General features: G+C 36.4%; 1 protein-coding gene across 10 annotated transcripts in view; it reads right to left on the bottom strand.

The window, feature by feature from the left end:
• Window positions 1-15773, bottom strand: part of kkv (hyaluronan synthase-like protein kkv) — a 51900-nt gene extending 36127 nt beyond the window's left edge. For 9 of the 10 annotated variants that reach the window (XM_076523961.1, XM_076523960.1, XM_076523968.1 and 6 more), the window contains exon 1: window positions 11803-11994. In XM_076523961.1, coding sequence (XP_076380076.1) covers window positions 11803-11822 — 20 coding nt within the window. In that variant the 5' untranslated portion in view covers window positions 11823-11994. Of the gene's footprint in view, window positions 1-11802; window positions 11995-15375 lie in introns of those variants that run through there. The other variant, XM_076523966.1, reaches the window with a different exon arrangement.
• Window positions 15774-18210: the final 2437 nt, after the last annotated feature.

Here is an 18210-nt window from a genome sequence, read left to right on the forward strand (position 1 = left end):
CTATAACTCGATGCAATAATAATATTTCATACAAACAACCATGTAAAATGTAATGCTTGCGTGAGACGGCATGAGGTAGAAGGAAAAGGTAATAAATCGGTTGCTAAATGTAAAAGCGGGAAGCAACCGTTCATTAAATTTCTGAAATTGCCCAAGACTTTCTCTACTTTGGCGTTTAGCGAAGAAAATGGGGTCATCTACATCAGCGACATTCTGTTAGCATTAATCGAAGCAATTTCGAACACTTTAGCATTATAATAGAAGCTTGCGCTCAATTGCATAATGGTCTTTCAATATAAAACGTTTCTTCCAGACTATCATCGAATAGAACGTCCAATCGTGTACCTTTTGTTCGTATTTATGCAACGACGACACAAATCTCTTACAAAATCCAGGATCAGCTGCATTCTTTCATCATTTGAAAATAACGTTCACTATTCCGCTAAACAGAAACAGCAAATTGCAAGGAATTTTTATTTCTTTGTTTAAAAACTCGTGTTAATTATCACTAGATTTACGGAGCACAAAAAGCAGTTGTTTTATATTAGTTTATAAAAGTAACAATAAGACATTTATTCTGATTTTGACGTTATTATATCCCGTTATTTTAACGGGTTCCGTAAATCTAGAGTTAATATAAGTAGGTTTCTTTCGTTATTGTGCAAAAGCCTCGTCCGTTGTGATCTCGTCAAGTAGATGAATTTTATGCGCCCGTGGAGCGCATAAATTTTTCAAATACCAGGAAACACGTAAGTTATAAAAATGGATAGTATTATTATTTTACTTTTACTGCAAGCGTACTTTTAATAAGTAAATTCGATAAATATAAATTAAATTTTAACAAAATTAATTATATAAAATTGAACAGCGATTGATTTTTCGCGTGGTTTCCATGCGAATGCTCTTTTAATATTGAACTCGCGTGCTCGAATAATCCCGTCGTTGCACAACGAATAAAATCGAGCTACGCTCCGGTTCACATTCACTTCTCCGTTTTCCCGACTTAGAAAATAGAAACTGTCGAGTTTCCGTGTGAAGCAGCTCTCTCGCCATGCGACGACGAAATTTCTTCAGCGTGGCTAACCCACCGCGCCATTGTGGATACAAAGAAATCGATTTCAGCTGTTTGCAGACAAGCAGCTTATTTGTTAGAATAACGAACGACTGTGCGACGATGAAACATGTTCGCAAGTTCTTGTGAATATATTTCAGCTTACTGGAATCGCTCCAGTCATTGCAACAGTAAGCAGCTTTCCACTGAAATCTCAAGAGACTTAACCGTCAAAAGACTTCATTATGAAACTTCGTTTAGTTGATGTAGCGGCGTAACTCTACTTGAACAGTATAACAATTTATTGACAAACGAATCCATGATTCGTATGCTTGTGTAACGTTCGTTCAAACATAGAAATGTCGTGAGAAGACTGCGAATATTTATGCAAATACATATGTTTATAGGAAAGAGATAAATTTATGGGACTTCGACAGAAATTTGTTTCATCATTAGAAGATTACAAAATTATAATTTCTTTATTGTATATTTTGCACATTGCGTAGGTTTCATATATTACATATTTTTTGCATGTATCTGTCTTATTTCTGTATATTTAGTATACAGGGTGATCCATTTAATTCGATCCAATCAAATATCTATGAAACCGTCAACGATAATAAAAAATGTTTCAAGCGAAATTTGAATAATTTAAGGGGGCACGTAATTTGATATTAGGTGATATCTGATATTTTTAGGTGAACGCGTCCAAGACCTATAAAGGTCAACTATATTTTTTTAAATGGGATCATATATTTTTTATTATACTCGTCGATTCAGCTCATCATTCTCCTCATAAACATACTATGGCATTTATTGCGAAAAATCATTGGTTAAGAAGATATGCGAATTTCGAAGATGTTTGACTGGATTAATTTAAATGGGTCACCCTGTATATTATAGTAGAATTCGTGTAAAGTTTGAGTAAATCCAACATTCTAGCATTAAGAATTTTCGAAGCAGACAGATTGCACTGGCTTGAAATTATTAAACTGTAAATTTTTATGGAAAAATAAAAATTATCTTCATTAATTCTAAAATACAAGAACTGTATTAAATATTCTAATATTCTAGTATCTATAGTAAAATACAAGAGCTATCATTTATCTGTTTAACGATTGCGATTATACTGTTTAAATAAAGAAATTTAAAACAGAATTCTTACTATCTGGTTTCTATATCTTCCGATTGTTGCAGCAAATTTTTATTTTATATAATGATCCCGCAGTCTAATTATCAGTTATCATTGCCCATAAAACAGAAGCATGAAGCAGAGTGGAAAACAGTTATTTGCTACACGATTCTCATTTTTCTAAATCAGAATATTTCACGATTAAAATTGTTGTCATCAGTTTATAGTAATCCTTAATATTTTTTTAATTGCAGGAATGTTGACGACTCGATGCAATAGTTTTAACATTTAATTTAATACACCGAATAAGCAAGCTCATAAAACGGTGGTTTATTAAGTAAGATAACGACACGTTCTGCGTTCAGAATCTCTCTTGATTTCTGAGGACAGCGTAGAATAAATCAGCATTGTTACACTTCCGATTGTCGTTACTTTCGAATGCAACTCCAGCATTACAGCCGACTTCATTACAGAACACATGAAGCATGTCCTTTGTTCTCTTGAACAAGAATTTATAAGTTGATAAAAGTCCAGCCACTATAATGTCATCTTAAATTCTAAAATACTGCGAATGTATCATCATCGGACAGGCATTATTAGATTTACCGAGAATAAATTCAATAATTTGTCAATCATGCGAAGACATTCGTGGTATTTTACCCTATCACATTCTGCGCAATATTGTAAAATACATCAACGCCGCAGCGAACTTGCAACATTCTGCAGATCGAATGCTAATCAAACGTTTACTTCGCTGCGATGTTATTTCAAGCGTAACAAATATTTTCGAACCGTGTGGCAGCAGAACAGAAAAATTATACGCTAAATAAATACGATATTGAGGGATGGGGGGGATTAAAGGTGAACTTTGGTGCATCCGCAGCATGTTTCTGAGCGCACGGCAATTGTCCTTGAGGCGACGGGGCATTGGCCACTATCGAAGAAAATTTGCAAAAACCCGAGGAGACATTTTCGTCGGGCTTATCGAATCCCGAATGGCCCATTGTTTTCCTATTTTATTTCGAGCATAAGCGACGCCCGTGCGCGGAAACGTCACCGGCACAGCGCGGAATATCTTGAACTCGCGCGACTCAGCGTTTGCATGTTTCTACTCCCTAGGCTACCACATTTTGTCGTCTTAAGGCCGTTGTCCTATGAGTCATTGTCCACCATGGAATTACCTGCCCACCTCTCTATATTTTAACCCTTTCGCGGTCCAGCGTACCTGGCTTGTTTCGCGTTTACTTATCTGCTTGACATGTTTAACGAGGAATCCAGTCGGCGTATGTTTTAAGGCATTTCTATTTTTCCGTGACTAGATAAGGACACAAGTACAGGCGCACCGTGCAGACTACGTACTAGAGAATGCTGGGGATAAATCGCAAAACAAAATGTCGGGGTCCAAAAGTTTATTGCATAATAGCATCGAACGAAGTACACAGTCGCGGATAAAAAGTTAGCACGTTTTGAAATGTATTTCTTATGCGAATAGCAAAATTGCGGGTTTTTATGTATTTTTAGCAGGGATGGGCACTTTTTGTTATTTTCAGTTCAAACAAAAACAAATAAAAACGACAAATACTTGCCTCAAATAAGATAACAGATAAGTTTATTTGAAATAAGCATACATACAAATAAATTCTGAAATATTATTTGAGAGCTGATCTATTTGCAAATAATTTCGCTATGTCAAACGGTAATGCAAAATAACAAATAATATATACGTCAACATGTGTTTTTTTACATGATAAGCATATTCATTATAAATAATTATTGGCTCTTAATACAACACGATATTCAAACGTATCATCTGATTGATAATTGGCTTGCAATGTTATTAATAATTGTAGCAAAGGAAAACAGTCGTTCAACTGAGCCTTATGATAGAAGAGGGGTGTTATACATTCTGCACCAATAAGTGGTTTTTTTAACATATTTATGTGTCTCCGTTTATCGTGAAAATACTGTAAAACGGCTATCTCCGCTCTAGAATTTATTAAATTAAATTCATCATCTTCAATCTCCAGGTCTTTTTTATGACTGTTTCTTGCAACTGCTTTTATAAACACATCACGTAATTGTTGCCGTTTTGTTTAATTTATTACATTCAGCCATCTTGATTTAAAGCGTGGTTGAGAAATGTAACAGTTACGACATTAAACGACTCACGTTCAAAAGTAAGCAAATATGCAAAGCGTCTTTCTAAATTTCATATTGTAATCTCGGGAAACGACTCACAGGATCTCCATTTGCGTGATTTGAATATTTCAGTTTTTCTTCTCATTTCTAAAAGACAAGGTACATATCTAGAACTGAATTAAACCGTCACAATGAAATGTTTATATAATATAATTATTTCAAAAAATTACTATTTGTTATTTTGCTTGCTACATCAAATAACGAAATTATTTGGAAAATAAATTATTTGAAAATAATATATTGCTGAACAAATATCATTATTTCGAATACAGTGATAGACCAAATACCAAATAAAATAAAAATTTGATTTGAATAATTATTTGAATAATATTTTATTTCAATAGTGTCCATCCCTGATTCTTAAAATGTAAGGAAGCATCTGCAATTAGTAAACAAATTTTCTAGTTGATAAATTCAACTTTTTCCTGATTCTGATTTTTGTAAACTGATTCATGAAAATTTGTATTCGCATAGAGATCTACAGTCTCTGCTAACAGTCTTAAATTATAAGTTATTTATGATAGATTTATTGTTATATTTACAGACTGTGGATCTTTATGCAAAATAAAATTTTGTTACATCAATTGTAAGAAACAAGAGTTAAATAAAAACTGGTCCGTCCCTTTAATAGTTTCAAAAAATTGAAAATAACGTAAGAATGTTTTTAAATTCTTCAGATGTCTTCGTTGCTCTATTTTTGTCATAAATGCGTAAAATCCGCGGTCAAATTATAATATGATGCTCAAAATGATTAAATTTAAATAGACAAGAACAAGAAACGATGTTTCGATTTTCGAAAGAAAATGCTCCTATTGCATAAATATCCAGAATTTTTAATATAGATAGGAAATTGATAGGACGTATTAATATAGAACATCCTAAAGCAATAACGTTTTCAGAAAACAGCAAACTCGGAGATGAAAGCAAATAATACTGCTAAAGTTGGAAAGGCAGAAGAAGTAGGTATTGCCGACGTATTTTATAAGACTTTATGTAAATTGATTCAATCGGGCAAATGTGTGCAGAGGAAACAAATGAGGAGCGTTTCCTCTTCAACAAACACGCGTACAGGAAGCAACGATTGGAATTTGTAGAAAAACACATAAAATGGTAAAAACCTGAAGGAATAATTACAAATGTAAGTTGCACAGCGTGTTCTTGACTAAAAATGCGATTAAATGCTACAATGGAGAACACAACTATTTAGAAGTGTTTCATTCATTTCACAAGATTTATTGAATCATAATTTTCCTCAATACTCGCACGACGGACATTTTTCACAAAAATATAACTTTTACTTTTCATTCATAGTTCTATTTATCACGTTAATATTTCCACACGACTCGATGAAACCTATGACAATTTGAATTAATTATTAAAAACCGTTTTGTAAATACAGAAAATATGAACCATAATACGTAAATGCTACAATAACAGTGTGATTTTCGCGAGCTCGGCCCCGCTGCTTCAATCAACTCAATCGAGTTGTTTACTTTGTTGAAGTCGCTCCTAAAAAAACGAGTGACTGACAAAAATATGTCAGCGTCAGGCTAGAGAAGTGGGCTAGAAAGTACGTGACATTTTCAACGATTTCTTGTCGTAATGTCGCAAACAGTTCATTACCATTAAATTCTTTTAACTGGGTTTTTTTTAGCATTTGCGCTCGACCTCGTTTCCCCGTTTACCAGTTCTAATTTTGATAATAGACCGCGTCATTACGAGGAATTTCATGTTCTCGCGTACGATGCAAACGTTCTCTTATCGTTTCTACTTTGCCGATTCACGGTTTGTTACAGCTGCGGATTAAATTACCACGATTGCGATTCGATGGTGTGGCAAGAATTTTTTTTCCAGATGCCCATTGTCTCTTAACGTCTTCGATTTTTAATGTTAATGCATGCGGTCGCGAGAATCTTTCGATTATTCGGCAGAGAGAGGGAGAGAGAGAGAAAGAGAGATAACGGTACTGCTTCCTTGTAGCGCGACACCGATGACAGTGATTTAAATGTCGCGTTACACCTACCTATTTGCCGAACCCGTACAATGGCGACTTATAAGTATATCGGAATATATGTCGCGAGATACCGTCAGAACTGCTTTCTATAAAAGCTGAATAATTATCTTAACGTTTTACTTTACGATTTCCGCGAAACTCGTCCGATCACCAGTCTCGATAACCGTTGAAAGTGATAATCAAATTGTTAACGTTATTTACTGGCACATTAAACTTTAAACTGGCACTTTACTGTTAAATACGAATGTAGTTAATTACTTTGAAATTGGGTTAAAATTTTGTTCTCGCGTATTAACGATTAAACAATAAAATAAATACCTAGAAATACATTTCACATTTCATTAAATTAAATTAGAGGAAACGATAAGTACCTGGAGAATTTTCCAGAATCTTGCGGTATTTAAAATATGAAGCATTGAATCTGGGTTATTTAAGATTTAGCGTGATTGTATCGCAATATTAACGAATTTAATTAAGTAGCAAAATTTAAATATTCGTTGTATTAACGAACTCCTTGATTCTGGAGCAATTGTTTACATAAACCGTTCATTTATATGAGCCTAAATCCATTTTCCAAGAACATCAAGCTAGCTATTTTACTATTTACATTTCTACGCGTTATATATGATTTCATTTCTCAGCGAAGCCTTTACAACACAATAATCCTTAGAAACGCAAAAACATTATACCACCATGTTATCAGTTACCAATATTTTTAAATTTATGAAGACGCAAGATCCTGAAATATCTGGATTTTAAAATAAATGGACTTAGGTCACTCTTTCAAAATAAACCTTCATGTTTTTCGACAATTAAAGCATCTTTCTACATAATTTCCCAAAGATAAGGAATTTTTAAAAACGAAGATTACTGTCCTTATTTCTTTATTGATTATTGATTAGAATATTTTTATATGCAAATAACGAATCTGTTAAAGGTTAAAATACCCCGAAAAAATTTGTCCACAGGACAGCCATGAAATCAGCTGTTGCGTTCCTCTGCCAAAAAAAACAGGCAGAAGAATTTTTAATTCACATGAATACGATTATTGTATGACCTATATAGATAAAAATATCGCAAAAGGAAAAAACTGACAATATTGAGATATTAGTTTAAGTTTTGATTATAGAATCTTTTTTAGCACGTACAAATAAAATGTACTGAATATTAATTTGGTTTTAATTCAAAGAAGGAAGAAATACTTAGGAAAACTTTCTGCGAGGAGATTTCAAATAAATTGGATTGCTGGTGTTGAAATACGTCAGGGTGATTCAGACAAAATCGGGGTGATTTAGTTAATGGTACTGTAACTGTAATGTGAAATGGTACTGTAACTGTAAATCAAGTGATTATTCCTTTTAATACTCTTTGAATCGTACGAATCTCAATGAAATTCGTTTCACGAAGTTGTCTGGCGACGAAAATTTATTTTCAGAGCTAGCCAGGGATGATCCATTTCGAAATATCTAGCATTTCCGCAATCTCTTGAAAGCTTTGCAAACCCGAGTCAGTTTTAGTGCTCAATAAAGAAAAATTGTAAAATCTTGCAACGTTCACGGAAGATATACATACGGGTAATCCTCATAAAAAAAAGAACATGAAAAAATATAGAATAGCTTTTCTTGTTGGGGATTTTAGTTACCGAGAAAACCGAGTTTGAATATTCAAACACGAGTTTTTTATTTTTTGTTTGTCATTCCAAGCAATAGCAAAATTTAAAAAAGAAGCAGTATTCCAGCCGTTTTGTCCTGTTCTAGAAAAAAGCTATTGCGTTTTAAAAGTTGTCCGATAAATAAAGAGAGTCACTGTATCATCGTTTAATGTCCGGACAGCTTTTAAAATGCAATAACTTCTTTAGAACTAGACTAAACTGCTCGAATTTTTCTCAGATGATAGAGGGACCAGTCCACTAGACCATAACTAGAATGCTTTTTCTTTAATTTTGCTATTACTCGGAATGACAAAAAAAAGAATTCATGTTTGAATATTCAAAGTTGATTTTCTCAGGAACTAAAACCCAAACAAAGAAAGCTATCCCATATTTTTTGTATGCTTTTTATGATTAATCGCCTGGTATCTGCTTGTACATATCTTTCAAGGACACCCTGTATAGACCTTCATGGCTTACTATCTCCAGCTAAAATCGTGAAAAATCCCAATCCCAATACTGTAAATTCTCCCTAATTGACGCTCAGATTGTACACAGAAATGGACAATTTGAAAAGAGGAACCTTGTATTCGAGCCTTGAGTTTCGTTTTTATAATTATTGACAATCGGTAACTATAAAAATGAGCAGCAAGGCTCGAATAATTGTATCTCCTTTTCCTAAGTTGTCCATTTTTGGGCACAATCTGAGCGTCAATTAGGAAGAATTTACTGTAAAACCATTATCGCTTGTCGAGGCTTTGTTAGTCAGTTTTAGCGTTCAATGAAGAAAAATTGTAAACTCTTACACCGATCACAGGAGAAGGGTCTCTCGAGACACATAGACTTGTGACTGACTGCACCTCCTAAAAATCGCGTAAAACCGCAATAAACATTTCATAACTTTCTGAAGGCTTTGCGAACGAGTCGGTCGTACATTCGGCGAGTACTTGGAGCGCCGGGGGTTGTCCGAGGCCTTGTCGCGTAGCCTGTCATTAAAAGAGTGTTCGACAGCCTTGAACAAAAACAGCCTTTGCGTCCAATACACCCCGTGCAAGCGTTCGCCTGGCCAGCGGCGCCGTTAAAACTTTTGTGTCTACTAAATCACTCGGACGAGCATGAGCGCGAGGAGATCCGCGAAGGTTCGCCATCCGATGATCGTCGAACACTTTGAAGAAACTGAACGCGGAACTGAACGAGCCACCCTCCCGGCACCGTCGTCGTCTCGGCTTTCGACGATCCTGGGAAAAATAGAAGAGAAACGATCCGGATTTCGGTGGCGGAATCGCGAGGAAGAATTTCAGCGGCATGCGTGCAGATGAATCACCGAACGAAGAAAAGGGAGACAGTTTCGCAGAAGAACACGAGACTAGGGAGAAAGGAATGACCTTGCCTCGGAGGATATTTCGAATCGATTCGACGAGGAGCGCACGTACAAAGACGTATGGCACGATTAACCGGTTCCCCGGCGAGCATCGTCGCTTCTATATAAATGAACATTTTTCCCGTATCCGCAGCCGCGTTTCCTCATTTATCCCGGCCCCTAATGGGTTACTATGTCTCAGTACGCCGCGTGATTCCCACGCACAGTGATTCACTAGACTTTGTCATCCTCGATCGCTTTCTTAATCCATTAACGCACGCGAACAGGTATGCCCGACATTTTTACACCCGCAACGGCGGTCTGTCAATTAAGATCATAAAGTTTCAGCTTCGCCGCAGGCTACTTTAACGATAAAACTGCCGATTTTTGTTCTATCACATTTATTGTAATTATAGTAATATTTCTGTGAGAAATGTTTCTGTAAACTTCTTCGTTGAAGCATACAGGATGACCCATTCAAATCGATTCAGTCAAATATCTTCGAAACCGACAACGATACTAAAAGAATGTTTCAAACGAAATTTGAATGGTTTTAGAGGGCACGTAACCTGATATTAATAAGATTTTTCTAGATGAACGCATCGAAGACGTATGAATAGCAACTGTATTTTTTTTAATGGAATCATATACTTTTTATTATACTAGTCGATTCATCTCGCCATTCATCTCATAAACATACTAAGGCATTTATTGTGAAAAATCATTGGCGAAGAAGATATTTGAATTTCGAAGATATTTGATTGGATCGATTTAAATGGGTCACCATGTATATTATAATAAAAATCGTGCAAAGTTCGAGTAAATCCAACCTTCTAGTGTTAAGAGTTTTCGAAGCAGACAGATTGTACTAGCTTGAAATTATTAAACTGTAAATTTTTATGCAAAATAAAAATTATCTACATTAATTCTAAAATACATTCTAATACTCTAATGTCAATAATATCTAAATATTTTAAAATACAAGAGTTATCATTTATCTGTTTAACGATTGCGATGAATCGAAAATAACACAATTTCTTAAATTATTGGACAGTTTATTTTGTATTTAGATCTACTCGTTTTTGTCATAAAATCATCAAATCCGCAATCCAGTAATTATATAGCTTATAAATAGTTTATCTTGCATCAATTCCAAGATACGAGAGTACTCGAAGAAAATTAGAAACGGTAACGGGAAATTTTTACAATATTGATACTGTTTAAATAAAGAAATCTAATGCAGCAGAAAGATTACAATTAAAGGCGTCGATAAAGTTTCTACTTCTGCGCAATTATTACGATCTGGTTTCTGTGTCTTCCGATTGTTGCAGCAAATTTTTATTTTGTATAGTGATCCCGCAATCTAGTTAGTTTAATGCTATAATGTTACTGAGTTATTTTAGTGTATATTGTTATTATATTTGCAACGGTAATAATAATTACCGAATAAATATAATTTAGATGTAAAATGAATTTTTCTTAGATGTATTGTAAACCCTTAACATGTCACGCGGAAGCGTGGCTTTATCTCAAAGATGCTAAAAAAAAAACATAACGGAAGGGCGAAAGTAAACCACGAGAATGACGTGCAATTTTCAAAGAGCTACGCTCGTTCGAGGCGGGTGTTATAATGTTATAATGTAATATAGCACCGTAATATATATTCTGCATTATTCATACCAGTTCTATGTGCTCATTGTAAAAGGTTTCTGATATTATTTCGATAGTGCGGCACGCAGAAACACAGTTACGTTTCCTTTGTGCAGTTTCTGCAGTGAAACATTTATAAACGCAATGTACATGCAACATGATACAAATATAAGCTTGAATGAAATTTTAAAATTAAGTTAAATATGCGCTATTTTTCGTAAGAATTACGTTATTTTGTAAATATTTTGTAAATATGGTCAGAAAACCATAATATAATTATAATATTTTTAGTGACAATTTATTGATGATTCAGTACCTATATAATGATTCATAGTCGCTAAGTACTCGAGATTGTGTTATATAAATAATTTGTTAAGTGCAATGCAATGTCAAGCAGACATAATTACAAGTGTTTGAAAGTATGCTATGAGTTTCATGCAATTTAATCAATATCTAATAGTAACATCTACCTAAAACGTACAATGAAACTAGTTAAGTTGAAAAATTCTGTGTTAAGAAATGTCGAAGATTTATAAATAAATAACTAGAAGATCAAAACGGACAGTGAAATTTGATATCGATGTACCTTCAGTTTGTGTTAGAATGAAGCTATGTTAGAAATTGCGTTGCACGTATCGCAAGTATGTCTCTTACAACCTGTTGAAATCGATAGGCTCGAATATATCACATTTCATTCGAATAGTTCGATCACGTATATAAATATAGATATATCTGTGAATTTGATTACCTGAACGCTACTCCCGTCATAACGTTCCCGAATATGAAGATTCCCTTGAAATCCAAAAAATCTCCGTTTCTCGAAAATAAGCGAATTTCACATTTCAATCACCGTAATTAACTGCGCGGAATACGCGTCACCTTTTTCACGGAAACTGAACGAACAATGAATTACTGTCTGTATACACTTGTGATTAACCTGATCGACTGACAATGTTTTAATAAAAGAAACTATGAGTAATGCTATCAGATATCTCGCACGATCATGATTCGTTGCAATACTGATAAAATACTATCAATTATCTCTAAGAATGCAGGTCAGTACTTTTTTTCAGCGTCCTTCAAGGTACTCCGTGCAAAGCACGATTTTCATGAGGATACAAAATTCTTGGGAAAATACGATCCACCTATAAGATCGCATCCAACATCTTTATTTTTACGAGACTTTTTAAGTAGAAATTATAAACGTTTTATTCACGGTTACATACACTCATCACTTCATTCAAAGATAACGGATAAGAACAGAAACAAATGTCACGCGAATGTCAGCTTATCGGATAATAAACGTTAGAATTGTTTAGTTGCTTTCGTATATGAAATCACCAAGAAACTCATTCCGTTACTCATCCATATTTCCCTTTCCATGATTGAATTAAAAGAACAATTTGTTATTGCAAACATTCATCCCACTAGACAATGATTACGTTACTTTAGGAACAAATCAAAACTGACACACTTTCGTATGTTATTTTATAAAAATCGAACAAGGTACAAACTTCTTTATTTATTTTAAAGAAAAAGTCACTTATACAGATTTTATTTTCATTTATGGCAAAAATGAGTAGCTGAAATGGAAAATTGTGAAGACATGAGAAGAATTTAATAATATTGTTTCATCATTTCTAACTTAACGAAATTATTAAATAAAACAGCTTATTGTTATTTAATTTCAGTTTCTTTGGATCGTTGCGTGAAGTTTTTATTTTGTATAATGATCCGCAATTTATTTATAAATGTTCATTCGTTATAAATGAATACAATCTATATACTGTAGTAATTGTAATAAATACAGTAAATTCTCCCTAATTGACACTCAGATTATATACAAAAATCAACAATTTGGTAAGAGGAGATGCGATTATTCGAGCCTCGCAGCCAGTTTTTATAGTTATCGATCGTCAGCAACTATAAAAACGAGCCGCAAGGCTTCAAAAATCGTATCTCCTCTTCCCAAATTGTCTATTTTTGTGCGCAATATATGCGCCAATTAGGGAGAATTTGGTATCTATAGACTGGAAGAAATAACGAAACGTGTTCAATCAAAAATTCGCTGCGAGAAATATGTTGAGAGCTTTACAAACGGAATAACTTTTTCAAAATTGGTCTAAAGGACTTAAATTTTTTTTGGGTGACAGAGGGTCTAGTTCCTTAGACAATGAGTAGACTACTCATTTTTATTTTGCTACTATTTGGAATAGCAAACAAAAAATAAAAAACTCTCGTTCTTTAATCTTTTTATTTTAGCCTATAACGAAAATTTAAAAAATGCGTTTTGTAGATCCTGGTGACTTATATGCATGTTGAGAATTGTATAGAAATTGGTTGATCTTTAAGTAAGCTGTGAACGATTAAAAATCGTGAGAATCGCAGTTTTGTCACGATTTTTGACCATTTTAATCAACAACTCAGAAATCTGCAGTTTTTCAAATTCAAAAAACGCATTTTTTAAATATTCGTCATAGGCCCAGACAAAAAAGTTAAAGAGCATGAGTTTTTATTTTTTTTTTGTCATTCCAAAAAAATAGCAAAATAAAAAAAAAGCATTTCAGTCATTGTCTAGAAAACAAGTCCCTCTGTCGTCCAAAAGAAATTCAACCCATTTGAACCAATTTCAATGAAGTTATTCCGTTTGAAAAGCTATCAACATACTTGCCGCGTCGAGCGTAGACAGACAATTCAATGACTAAAAACATAAAAATCCGGAAACACGATCTATCAAATAGTAACGAATGAAATTGCGATAGGAGCAGTCGAAGTACCGCAGTAAATTATTTTTATGCAATCCAATTGCGCAATATGTGATCAAGCATACGGGCTACAAGATACGCGCCGACTTCGCGAATTATATCAACATTCCTGGCTCGACGAGGTAAAGGAAAGGGATGAACGTCGGCGAGAGTAAGAAGAAAGAAGTCGGTTGAGTAACGACGATGACGTCTCCTATAAATATCTAATTTCCACCTCACGCCTCCGCCGCGTCGGTTTTTCAATACCGTTACAGGTTCGCGCGTTTGTCTTGCAAAATGATCAATGAAAGCGCCGCGAGACGCGAGCCGCTGTGTCTTGACATAGAAATCACGCATTCCCACTGTTAGGCTAGCGAAAGGAGAGAACGCCGCCGGCGGGGATACGCGGGTTCTTTTTCCTCTTTTTCTCTTTTTCTTCTGTTCGCAGTCATGGAACAAATTAGCAGACCCGTCCTGTTTTTTAATAACTTCGACCGCGCCGCCGGTACACCGGGCCACGATTTTCTCCGGCTTTCGTAACTTTTCCGCGCCGACAGGCCTGTTTACTATCGTGTCCCGGCGTTGTCTTAATTAGACGATTGTCTAATTGGCCGAGAAAAAGTTTAATGAAACGACGACGCCGCGCTCCGTATTTCCCTCGCGTTGCGCTCCACATTTTCGGCCCGTTATCGGCGAATGATTCCAAACGCGTTCAGAATCCTCTACTGTCAGCGTAACAATGCTGCTCTACTTTCGATACTTCGTCTGATAGATCGCTCGTGAATGTTAGGGCGACGCGTCTTATATCAATTCGATCGCACGCTCGCTTCAATTACCGTTATCATCGAAAGTATTTGTGTGCCGATGCGAACGGGAACGTTGTCTTAGAAACTGGTCGAAAGGGTATGCTCCACGTGGAAGTCGAGCAGTTCGAGTTTGACTATTTTTCTGAGACGATTCGTAGAGATTGTAAGAAGTGTATCGAAAAGAAATTATTAGAGTATATTACGTGGAGCGACTTGTTGGTCTATCAATTATCATTAATGTCTGGTTTTCGACAGTGCCGAACGATCAGGATGAAATGGGGTTAACAGGATTTTAATCGACTTCCTAACATCAATAATTTGATAACTGCAGTTTCTCGTTTAATCCGAGTTCGTTTCGAAGTCGTCGCGTCTAAAGGACAATTTCGTTCAGAACACGCATCGCTGTATTTTCATCTATAATATGCGACATGGACACGCTTCGATAAACTTTCCTTTCCGAGTAAAACAGTTGTCATCGCGCGGGATAGCATCAGAACCAATCGGATCGACCAAGGAATTACGAAACCCCGTGACTTCGATCTACAATAGAAAGTCAACTCGCGCTGGAGTAACCAACGTTCACTTCAAAGAATCGGCCGCATACTTCGAAACGATCGCAATCCGGTCGGTGTCCTATCGATCGCGCATCGGGATCGAAAGAACTCGAAACGGAAAGAGAAAAGGGAAGGAGAACGATCGATGGAAAAACCGATGACCGAGGTTAACAGTTTAGTCCCGCGCGCGGTCCACGGAAATAGCAAAGGCGCATACCTGCTGGACGGAAGCGGATCCTCCACTAGCTACCGACGAGACGTCGAGACACGCGTCACAGAAGTCAAAGACACACTTCCTGCACCGATGAGCAGCGTTTTCGGGAAGCTGGTTCCGCTCGCGAATCCTTGGTCACCTGGTGCTCCTCGCATGGAAACACGGTTTCCTTCAAGGCGACACGATTTCCTTCGAGGCGACACGAGTCACCATCCGGACACGATGCCGATGTTCGGGTCGATCACCGATCACCGGCCACGTAAACCCGGGATTTTCGTGTGCATACGCACGGTGGACGGTGGACGTGAACAGCAAAAATCGTTCTCGATCGACGGGGCCAAGAATCTTCTCGTAATCGGCCAGGTGAAAGCCGTTTAGGTGAGCGGCGAACGAGCGACTGGCTTAGCCACGATCTACCAGAGGTACCAGAAGCGATCCAGGGCCCCCCCTTGCCTTCCACTCCTGGATAACTTTCACAACACAGCTAGAGAGCGAGTCTCTCTTTTTCTCTTTCCCTCCCCTCGCGATTTTTCTCCGGCGATCTCGCTCCATCCACCGACCGGTGTCCCTCGAACGATTTTTGATGTCAAAGCTGCGTGCCAGCCCAAGACATGTGTAACAATGGCCAATCTATCGGCCGGAATTCAGGCTCGTTGCGAAACCAGGCGATACCATAAAATCTGTTTCTCGGACCTTTTTGTCGGGACCAGGAGAACGGAAATTTATGACACTCGGTCGCTCCTGCTGCTGCTGCTGATGCTGGTCACCAGCTTTTCTCGAACCGAATCTCTGTTCGGTCACTCGAGATATCGGATTTCTTACCGGTCGCCAATTGCTCGGTCTAGAGACTAATTGCATTTTATTTATCTGTCGGAGACGCGTTGGCAAAAGTGCATACTTTTCACCGGTTCTCTTCGAATGATCTGACATTTAATAGGACGCGACCTAATTGTATTTTGAGTGTTCCCAGCGATGAATTGAAACGACCGAATGAGCTGTCATCTCCGAAGAATCGTGGCGGACGTGAATCCAATGATGTCCAAGAATTTAAGAAATTCTTAACGAAATTCTGTGACGTGTTGCACGATGACGTCGACGAAATTCGAAACGTTCACAATTATTCCATCGAACCGACAGATGACCTGTCCGTTTAATCAGTCCCATGCATGCGTCAAACACTGTTATCTTGCTGTGCACGTTACAAGACATTATCGATATCGGATTTTTCATCCTCCATTGTACACGGTTTTCGTTCCTGAGTAAACTGTTATCGTCTATGTTCTAATCGGAAGCGAACGCAGCTTGGACTTGAAACTTGCGAAGACGAGATACAGTTTTCCCCGCGAGAAACGAATTTGAAAAATTCGAAAATTCCATCCGCTATTGCGTACGATTCCCGTGTTGCGCTATCAGTTACGTCCCAGTAATTAATTGTGCGTGTAACGAAGGCGTCCGTTCAAATTGCAGTCGACCCGAACTAAACACCTTTGCCGTTTCCGAGCAGTACGTTTACCTAGAAGGTCGTACTAAAACGTTTTGCAGGAGCTTGCGCGTTTCCTTTCTATCGCGTCGAGTATTCTAATTAAGACATTTCTCAAATAACATACCTGCTGCGTACAAATCGTTCACGTAGGCTTAATCCTTTTAATAATCGCACGTCTGCAACCGGGGGTTTCGATTACATTGTTGTGAATGTAATTACGTACGAATTACTTACGAATTAATTACGAATTACTAAGACACGTTGCTTCGAGGAAACATCGGATTCGATTCGAAAATACTTTCGCATTTATCCGAATTTTTACTTCTGCAAACTCTGGAACCATACTTCTCAGTTTTCACACTCATGATTTGCGCAAGTGTGTAGAAGGGAATTAAATGATTAAGGCGTGACTAGCATTTTCCTGGAATATAAATTGATGAAATAGTACATTTTATTAAAACGCAAAATGCATTGACAAAAGGTAACAATGAATTAGATAAATAGCAGGTAAACGAATAGACAAATATAAAAATAAAGATAAGGAATAGATCAGTGTGGATAATCTCATGTTGGCGAAGGCAGATAAGAATTTTCGAATCATACCAGTTACTGGGAGACTCATAGTTGTTCGATTACAATTGTTCGTTGAGACGGCAGCGTTTTAAAAATTTTACGAAATACTCATTTCAAAATGTAATAGTAAAGAAAAGAAGTAAACTAAAATTGTTTTTAATAACTCCTTTCCCTTTATCAATTTACCGGCAATAAAGTTAAGATTTGTAAATATTTAATCGATTAAAGACACGTACATTAATAGTTACTTTTATGTAGTATAACCAGTAGTATATTTTTATGAAAAAATATCAGTGTCGACTTGAGTGATCTCTCTTTTTTAAATTATTTTCTTGCGAGGTATATGTTCTACGGAGCATCGATGTCTCCGCTATCTTCAAAGAATTTGAATCGCTTTTATCAAGGAAATTTACACATAGAAATGTATAGAAATGTTGCGGAGGATCTCCTGCATTTATGTCATACAGAATAAATTTATTTATTGTTAAAAACAACAGGAAGACATTATTCTTATCCCTCTCGCCGTAAGTTACGATGTAAAATCCGGCACGAATCGTCTGCCCCTGAAAATACAAAAACATCGTCATTGCACGTAGTGGCGAAATGCTTAAACTAATGCTCAAACATCAAAATTATTCATCGACGATAATTCCAAGAGCTCAGCATTTTAACATAGATGGCGCTATTATATTAAACCCATACTGGATGTAGGTAACGAAAATTGTTATTATTCTCTTCCTACCATTCCATGCTTTCTACACAGACTGATCTGTGTAAACCGA

This window comes from Megalopta genalis, chromosome 7, assembly GCF_051020955.1.
Source record: "Megalopta genalis isolate 19385.01 chromosome 7, iyMegGena1_principal, whole genome shotgun sequence".
NCBI lineage: Eukaryota > Metazoa > Arthropoda > Insecta > Hymenoptera > Halictidae > Megalopta > Megalopta genalis.